Here is a 9983-nt window from a genome sequence, read left to right as displayed (position 1 = left end):
TGCCACCTATAACTGCAAGATGTCCATCTCCCACAATGAACACACGCTAGGACTACCCATCATTTGCTGTAGAAGTCCTTCTCCACACACAAGTCTCAGGCTCCACAAACTGCTCCTAGTTGATCAACAACTGCTTCTCTCGCAACTACCTTGGTCCATCAAGGTGTTGCTCACCAGGCTCCAACTTGGAAACTATCACGATGTCCTCCAGCAGACCATAAGTGCCCAATCACGTCCACACTTGGTCTACTCTCACGCTGCCCTCCAACAAACCACGAGTGACTAATGTTGTTGTAGCGTCTGCTCCTACTTAGGGCATCCTCACACCTAGGAGACCCTTCTAATGGTTGCCAATAGAGTTTTCCACATTTGCCCTTTGCTCTGCAATAGAGGAGCTATTGCACAAATCTAGGCTCCAATGTACTGCTTCAACATCTGCCCACTGATTAGGACATCTGACAATCCATGTCACCCCAATCACTTGGCTGCTACAATCCTCCAACATTCATCATCCAAACTGGTCAATACTTGACCCAACACAAGTCACCGATGGAGGAGATACAAACTTCTGCACTGTTGTTCGTGGGCAGAGTTTTGGTCACTAGTTAGGGCTCCCACTGTAACCTATAGCAGCCCAACCTCCTTGCCCAAAACACACCTCAAATGATGCAGCCTCCTCTCCTTTACAAGCTAGGTGACCTTGTTGTGTGAGGAGGCACCTACAGCTCCACGTTAGGGCTGTTTTGACCCTCAAAACCTCACCTACAGGCCTGCAGCCTAGTCATCACAGGAAGGTCCCTTTCTCAGCTTGTTTCAGGAGGATTTGCTACGTTATCTTGCCCAGAACAGTCCTTTAGTTTGCCTCCTTCTCCACGCTGTCCAGATCTCCAAAACACCACTGTCTTGGACCTGCAATCAGTGAGATATGCGACCCTGTCTAGGCCTTTCTATTTCTGCATCAAAGCACCTCCATAGACCCTATATGCTTGCGTCCTTGACACAGAAATATGCGGCCTCCTCTAGGCTACCTTCTAGACTTCTCGACTACCCCAAACAGCCCTATCTTCCACTTGCAATCAACACAAGGGTTCTTGGTCTATACGCAGAGGTAACCTTCATATTTGATGCCTAGAATTACCCTTACAGACCTCGGCCTTACTCCTCCTTGCTACGCTGGCTGAACCTGCCCAATCCTTGATCAAGACAGTCATGAGAGTGCCCTACTATCTCCTTCACTTGATCATCTAGGGTTGCGGCCTAGAACAGAGACTCCTTCTCCTCAACTGAGCTCCCTTTCTGCTCTTCAAGTCATGCGTTGCACCAACATGAATGTCCATATGCCTTCACAACAACTCTTATTTATACACCAAGAAAAAGGTTTCTTCAAGTCATTCTAGGGCTTGAACAGTTGTCACAAGTAATTTTTACACCAAGCAGACGCTGACACTTCATGTGCAAACCATTAAATAACTCAAAAATTCATATCTCCATTTCTACAACTCGAAATCGGATGATTCTTGTTGCGTCAGCTTCATCTTGATGAGAGCTATCATCCTTATCCATCAAATGTCGAAATGTGCTCATGGCCCAAATCACAATGGGTGCAAAACCCCAAACTTGGGTTCCAAGCCCACAAGCGACTCTTGTGGAGCTTTGCCCTCCAATCCCCAAACCCTATGGCTTGGAGTAAGTCCCAAGCTACAAAAGTCAACAGTTTTAAATCTGCCCAGGATGGATCCACTTATACCAGAAGGGAATCCTATTTTAGGAAAGAGATCCGATCCAAAATACAAAAAAACAAGAATCCGATGGAGATCTGAGATTCTGAGCAGAATCAGATGCAGGTTTGGGGTGCCCTAAGGCAAATCGGGTAAGTGATATATTTCCATTTCCATGAATGAGGGTGCCCTAAGGAAATCCGGTAAGTGAATGCATTTCCATTCCCATGAATGAATGGCTACTTCCGAGTACAAACTTTAAGAGTTGTGGATACGCACCCTGAGCTCTGCTACGCTGTTGCAATTGAAACGAATTCTAACTGGTATCATAACCAAAAAGGAGATGCATTAAAAAGAAGTCAGACCATGTTTGGAGTGAAAGCGTCATGTTTTCAACTTTAAAAACTACACGTATACCTGTTTCATTCAATAAAGAAAAGGAATCGTTCCCTTTCAAACAACCTTCATGCAGGTTTCTCTCTTATTCCATTCAATTTGTGTAATAGCTATGTGTCCAATATATATGTAGGCATCTAACATCAGCAAACATTCACATGAAACAACCTAGATTCGCTTCAGACTTGGGAAACATTCATATGCTACAACCTATATTTGCTTCAGACTTAAAGCTTTCACAACCCTTCATATCATGCTCATATAATTTGTAGCAGATTGTATATCTAATGCACATTCAGAAATCAATGATTAACTGCTAATAGGGACCAAACATCATTAACCAATACCAGTAAAAAAACATAAAACATCAAAGAAAAAACAGGTCTGTACAACTTATTAATAAGTTCAAGCTTCCAAATTCTACCCTTTAACAACTTCTGTTGCAAAATCTTAATTTCTACCCTTAGCCGATTGGAAAAGAATTCTAGAGACTAATGTGATCAAATAAAGCAAGTTTTCCTTGAAAAGCTCGAATGCCTATATTCAGGTGAGGTGATCTCCCCCAGCTGGAAGCCAACACCGTTAACTCCCCCAGCTGGAAGCCAACACAGCTAATTTGTAGCAGATTGTATATCTAATGCACATTCAGAAATCAATGATTAACTGCTAATAAGGACAAAACATCGTTAACCAATGCCAATAAAAAATATAAGACATCAAAGAAAAAACAGGTTTGTACAACTTGTTAATGAGTCCAAGCTTCAAAATTCTGCCCTTTAACAACTTCTGTTTCAAAATCTTAATTTCTACCCTTTAGCCGATTGGAAAATAATTCAAAAGACTGATGTGTTCAAATAAAGCAAGTTTTCCTTGAAAAGCTTGAATGCCTATATTCAGGTGAGGTGATCTTTCCCATCAGGTTACCAAAATAACTTTGCTTGTCTACCATCATAACCTGACATGACAAATGTAACTTAAATCCCCTTTTAGAAGGTCCTTCGATGGATTTCCTAACATGGTGATTACTGGTTACATAGTAACTAATTGTCACTCTATGGTCATTTTATTTACTCTTCAATCGACCAATCTTTCCTGGTCTCTGACAAAAATACGATGTCAAGAACAATATTTCAGCACTGTGCTTTAGTTGTTCAAGCCCACCTTTAATATCAGAGTTGCTACCATATAAAACCATTTTTGTGTCTTTTTAAACAAATCGCCAAATTGTACATGATAATGGATCCCAGTAACACATATCTTTGCTACTTTGAAGTGATCTACATAAACATGAGAAAAACAACAATTTCCTGGTTTGAGGGTTTATTCATTTTTTTAATTCGCATCCTCAAAGAGGGTAAATCAGTCACAATAAAACAGTTTTAAGTAAAAGTAATTTTTTTTAGCAAATCCACAGGGCATGAAACAAATTAGCATAATAAATACAAGCAATCCCTTCTGTGACAAATCCCAAACTAGACTTGTAGAATAAAGATGCCTACAATTAGACATAAACAGAAGTTCAATAAGCCAAAATGATACAAGAATAATACAAAACGGTATATGAGATCTGGAAGGATGCTAGAATGGCTCACAGACATAAAAGTTTCCATCAGGCATTCTCCTCCTAATGGAGCTCTAATAGAGAGAACAATAGCCCATGCTGTTCCAGAATTCAATAACCCTGCTGCATCTGAAGAATGCACTTCTTTTTGTGGTGGAGTTTGGACTGCAACCTGTTTGTCAAGCGAGGATAAAACTCAGATTAGAAAGCACACTGGAATGATAATGCCTGTTACTAACCAATGGGAAATTATATAGAGGCTCAAAGTTGATGTCTTTCACAATCTATGAAACTTGAAAGTAGAAACTTTGGCAAATAATAAGTATATAGAATAACCAGTATTGATGAAATACAATAGAAATTCATGAGATAAATGGGTAACAGACATTCATAGAGCAATAACAAAATAGTTGTTTAGTATAGAGCCTGTGGACTTCTTATGCCTAAAGTCGGACAGAGTAACAATAATGATTAACAAGTAAGGTTTTACATATTTTTACATCGAGACTTATACTGGCCCTTTGAATGACACCCTGAACATGTTGTGGAAAGCAATGAGAAAGGCCTGGAATTTTTGCAAAAATCCAAGAATAAAAACTTGCAGCTGTTATTTCAACATTTGCATATGATGTTTTACTTGAATTCTCTCGGTGCAATTCTTCTCTGTCAGATCCAGAACAAATCACCATTGCTGATCTTACAAGGTGATTTATTTCTGGGAGCTGTATACTACTTGCATCTTCTTTCCCTCAATGTAGATCTGGAAACCATGCATGATGTTCCATAAGCCAACAGAACCACAAAAATACGTAGATGTCATTTTCACTGAAGTGCTCATCAATTTTGTCAGTCTCATGATCTGTAACTTTCAGCTTTGAAGGAAGTTGAGCCCTTTTCCTTACTTCATGAAAGAGCATAAACAGCAGATTAACAGATTGAGATGCAGATGTTTGCATGCAACACTTATCATAACCTCTCAAGAATGCTGGCCAAAATACTTGCCCCATCTTGTGGAGTAAAATAGATTGAAACTATTGTTGGACTGAAATCTGTCAGCAACTTTAGGCAATTCAGCAGGGACTGCATACTCTTCACTCTCTAACTTGAAGAACCTACAACGAAGACATTCCTGAAAGACAAGAAACCATGTAAACAGCCGCCAATTAGTTACAAGAAAATTCAGAAGTTACAAACGAAGAAATAAAACAGAATCTTATAACTGGATATCTACAGAAATCAAATGTTTCTAGGAAATTAAAAATTAAGATGCTCGTGTTAGAACGGATCCAAGAAGGAGAAAATTGAATAGCTAAACTTTTATGATCCACCGATTAGAAAATTCTCCACCAGTCAAACATTGATAGATTAACAGAACCCATGAGCAAGCATCTGTTTCATGGCTAATTCTCAATGACGTTGACATGGCTAATTCACATCCATTTCAAACACTTCCGGGATGACGCATTATTGCCACCATCAGCCATAAGTTCAAAAGGGTTAAAAGATATCTTTATGATTACACGGCTTGAAATGCAACCAAAAATAGAAACAAAAAAATACCCAAAAGACAGTGATATCTTCCTAACTGAAACATTGCAGAAGTCCAATTTCCACCGAAAACCTACCACTCATCAAAATCACCAAAAACAGAACGTTGTAAGCCACACGAAAAATCTGAATGCACCCATAGAATGAAATGCATATTCGAGCTCGAAGACATACCACCAGCAAGCCGGTATTTTCTGATTACATCAAAATTCGTCTAGAATCAAATGAAATTTTTTTTTGCAAAACTACACTTCTGTGAAAAGTTGCAAGTGCATGCTTTGATTTTGATTCGATTCACATTCTGTTGTGGGTCGTCAGCCTGCTGCAGCACGACGTCCATCATAGCCTTAGCCACATATCGGCCGGGGAGCCAACCAATCACTTGGTGGAAAGTTGAAACAAGATGATAAGGGCTGTTGCACTCGAAACAAATTAATCCTCCATCCCAAACCTGCCCCAAGAACAATAAATTTTCAATATTCGACCAAGAAATTAAAGATTTGGAAGGCATTTTCTTGAATGAAATAGGTCATCGATTGCCAACAGACTATTGCAAAGTCTGCCTGTTCGTAAGTGCTTATGAAAGTCTCTTTAGAAGAAGGATTAAAGAATTTTGATACCTCACTTAACGCCAAGCATATTTTGCAATGGCCGTTAGAAATCGACTATCTAGTTCCTGGAATTTATAATTATAACCTAATAATCCTCCTTATGAAAGGGATTTTGATACCCACTTACCCGACGAGCATATTTTGCAATGGCCGTAGGAAATCAACTATCCAGTTCTTTGAAAACTGTGGCTTCAATGGCGGCTGATGCACCCGTGCTCATTGTTTTTTCCCTCGTGCGTGCAATATTGTTGCCGGCATGGAGAATAGCTTTGCAAAAATGATTGTAGTTTCACTTCTCAGTATTATCATCGAACTCTCTGCATTCTGTCAAGAATATGGTGAGTTCCCTGGTCGTTCTACTACCGATACCATGGCACATTGTATAGAGGCCTTCTGCGAGACATAGGGAATCATGGAGCTTTGTTGAAACTTCAGATCTGGAATCTGACTGGGTGAACAAACAAACAGACTAATTATTCCAATTATTAAGCAGACTAATTATTCCAGAGTCTGAAAAAAGGTACAAGACGTGCATCTTCCCATTAACAAGTTTGAAGACAGAACTGTCCAAAATGCCAAAGAAACTCTCCAGTAATTCATAGGTATGGGGAAGCAAAAGGCGAATGCATCAGTAGTTCTTGGTTCTAGATATGACTCCAAGGATTGAAAGGCAGTAATTGCAGGGAAAAGCTTGTCCAAGCTATGTAAAAGCATTAAAATCGTTTGGACAACAAAGAATAAACTCTCTATTACATCTAACATGTGTCCTATGTTTTCTGAATGATTTTTAATGCATTCACACAGCTTGGAGTCATATCCTGAACTATTTCCCTGCAATTACTGTCTTCCAATTAGTGGAGTCATATCCTGAACTATTGATTCATTCGCCATTTGCCTTTTGCTTCTCCATACCTAAGTAGCTGGAGAGCTTCTTTAGCATTTTGGAGAATTCTGACTTCAAATTTATTAATGGGAAGATCACGCCCAATAATTTGTGTCATTTTTTCAGACTCTGGAATAATTCGTTTGCATGTTTGTTCAGCAGGGCGAATTCTGAATCCGAATTTTCAACAAGCTCTATGATTCCCCATACCTCTTTGCAGTAAGCTTTTATACAATGTTCCACAACATCAATAGCAAAATGAACAAATAACCTGCCATATTCTTCAAAAAAACAAAAAGTTCGATGAGAATATTGAGAAGTGAAACTGCAGTCATCTTTGCACAACTCTTCTCCATGTTGAAGGTCTTTTCGTCCTCTATCACACCTGAAAATACATAGAGTGAAATCACACATTCAAGCTCGAAGACATACATCCAACAAGCAGCTAATTTCTGTTTACATCAAAATTCTTCTAGAAATTCAGTCTATCACCTCTCATGAAAAAGAAATGCTGAACTACACTCATGATTAGAAACAGAAACAGAGAGTGCATCAAGCGTAAACCTATTGAAAATTTTATAGTGTTGGGTATACGACCAAATAGTCCCACATTGACTAGAAGTGGGGAGGATCATGGGTATATAAGGATGGACAAATATCTCCATTGGTATGAGGCCTTTTGGGGTAAGTCCAAAAGCAAATCCATGAGGGCTTAGGCCCAAAGTGGACAATATCATACCATTGTGGAGATATGTGGTGTCCAGAGTTCTTTCATATAGCCTTTTCATCTTCTCACACGGAGTATCAAATTGAATTGATAGCCTTTTCATCTTCTCACACGGAGTATCAAATTGAATTGATGGCATCACCAAAGAACCCAAAAACCCAAAAAAGGATCTCACTCAACACAATCAATTCCTTGCTCAGCAAAATCTACTACTAGCATTCGCACCAAAAGGTGCAGGGACGCGTCAATAGTGTTTCGGGATCTTGAGACCCTTCGAATATATATACAATAACATTTGAAATAAAGGCAGAAGGATATGTAAAAGGACTCGCCAATTGCACTGAGGATGGCTATTGACTAATAGAAACTGGTTAAGCCAGGCTCACAGATTTGATGTCAACAGCATTTTAGTGCATATTTTTGAACCTGAAGCCTCAACACATGTGGAAAAGCAAATCGAAACCACCCAAAATCTTGATCAACACGTTTGAAAGCAAAACGAAACAAACCCAAAATGAGGCAATGATATCCCAATCTTATCAGTTGTAAATAACGTACTCAAGCTTTCACTTTACAGGAATCAAATAGAATGCAAAAACAAGAAAGGACCACAGTTAAAAGATCACAAAATATTGTTGTGTCAAACAGTGAATATGGAAACCCATTCAAGTACAGCTAACATCACTGCAAGTTTAAAAGACTATCACTCCAAGATAGGAGGCATACCATTTAGCGCAAAACAGTCAAAGGATCTCTTTGGCACAGAGCTGGGTGAAATATTAATTGTTGATACTGATCTTGAGGGCTTTTTTAGGAGAATTACTGAATTCTGCTATTTGGATATGTATCCTGTTTCCTTGTTCTTTGCCGATTTACCATGCTTACAATACTTGTTCTTTTTTTTGCTTGAAAATGCAGATTGTGTGGAATCCATCTCATCCTCACAAGATGAAACTGCAGATCCCTCACTTTGGGAGCTGAATTGATCATGATCACAGTTGTTCGAAGATCTCACACTTCTAGAAACTGTTGGTGAAACAGATTGTCGCCTCGATCTATTTCCAGCCTCACTTCCAGGCCGTAATGCAGGAGACAACCCACGCCTTGATGCGGGAACTGAACCTCTTTTACTAGATATGGGGCGATCACTTATTGATGTAAGAAGCTTTGGAGGGGGCTCTGCTGTGAATCTAGGAATGTTTTAATGCCAAGACTGTAGCTTTGGGGAGGAGGGCGTAGCACGGTTTGCTTTACCAGATGAAGATGCACCCCTTGTCACTGAACCACCAGATCCAGGGCTAGATCTTCTAAGTGTTGGAGTTGGGAACCTTATGGACAGTGTGGAAGGCTTGGATGTTGGTGTAGATGGCCTGACTGAAGGTGTTAGAAATGGCAAAGTCCGACTCGCACTAGCACTTGGACCTGAGAATGCCCTTGTCCTGAGAAAGGTGTTTACACAGCTTGAACAAGACGATGGACTTGATCGACGTGGACTAGCACTGCTTCGAGAAGCCCTGGAGGTAATCTCCGTCTGAAATAGTGATCATAACAAATGCAATAAGCACTAAAGTACAAATCACGTTGTATGTAACAATCAGAAAACATCCTCCTATATGCAAAGGAATCATAATAATGCAATGAAATCGGCATATAAAGGGTACCACATCCTCTTGGAAGCCAAAATACCCGTATAAAGGGCATCATACCTGTTGGATGCCCAAATGCCCTAATCATGCCTACACCAAAGCTAAATAAACAAAAGCATAGAAACGTAGCTTCCGACAATTCATTTCCTTCTCTAGAACAAAAAGTTTGCTTAAATCACTCACCCTTGATGTTGTAGGTTGACTTCGAGGTCTGCCTCTCTATGAAAGATTAACAGTTGGCCTTTCATCAACCAGAGAAGGAAAGAGGGGTGTATGTGGAGGAGTTAGAAGCCTGTATTAACATCACAACAATATCTCAATAAATAATAAATAAGAATCACATTTGGAATAATAAGTTAAAAAAAAAGTTAAAAGCTGATGCTTCACATTTGGAATGATAAGTAAAAAAATAAAAATAAAAACTGATGCAAAGCATTACTGTGCTTTGCAGTTTTTTGTGCACCTGTTTGACCTTGGTCTTTATGTATTTTTCTACTTTTTCATTGCAAAAATGCATCTTTCCTCAATAGATGAATATCAGGCCTTTTCAGTTTCAAGCCCCTGCCCATTATTATTATCTTATACACTTTGAACACGAGAACTTTTGAACTAACCGTTGTTGAAATACTTCATTATAAGTTCATATTAAAGGATTCCACATTTTCTACTCTCTCATATCCAACTCACCTTATCCTCTCATTTGAAAGTGTCTCCACATTTCACTAAAACCCATTAACGGGCATCCTAAGGTTTAATCTCACAAATATGTTTGACCTCATTACTGTGAAACCATTGAGCATAGAGTCATCAACACATTTAAGCATGTAACATAAATTGTTTTTTATCAAAGTTTAATAGTCCAAGGGACTTTCATCCTCAATGTTGTAAACATA

The 9983-nt window shown here is 39.2% G+C and overlaps 1 protein-coding gene across 4 annotated transcripts; it reads right to left on the bottom strand.

The window, feature by feature from the left end:
- Positions 1–3500: 3500 nt before the first annotated feature.
- On the bottom strand, positions 3501–9073 carry LOC149213452 (uncharacterized). 4 transcript variants are annotated; one of them, XM_089392006.1, is made up of 5 exons: positions 8171–9073; positions 5962–7102; positions 5398–5674; positions 4176–4804; positions 3501–3847 (listed from the first exon to the last, which is right to left on the bottom strand). In XM_089392006.1, the coding sequence occupies exons 4-5, from the start codon at positions 4362–4364 to the stop codon at positions 3587–3589; spliced, it is 450 nt and encodes a 149-aa protein (XP_089248132.1). In that variant the 5' UTR covers positions 4365–4804; positions 5398–5674; positions 5962–7102; positions 8171–9073; the 3' UTR covers positions 3501–3586. The 4 variants fall into 4 exon arrangements, with proteins under 4 accessions (XP_089248132.1, XP_089248133.1, XP_089248135.1 ...); XM_089392007.1 differs by having other exon boundaries at positions 5501–5674; XM_089392009.1 differs by lacking the exons at positions 5398–5674; positions 5962–7102.
- Positions 9074–9983: the final 910 nt, after the last annotated feature.

Source organism: Pinus tabuliformis, chromosome 1_1 (genome assembly GCF_031772625.1).
Source record: "Pinus tabuliformis cultivar Carrire ecotype Pingquan chromosome 1_1, CPIR1, whole genome shotgun sequence".
Classification (NCBI taxonomy): domain Eukaryota; kingdom Viridiplantae; phylum Streptophyta; class Pinopsida; order Pinales; family Pinaceae; genus Pinus; species Pinus tabuliformis.
The sequence above is the reverse complement of the archived record's forward strand: the minus strand, read 5'-3'. Positions and strand labels throughout refer to the sequence as shown.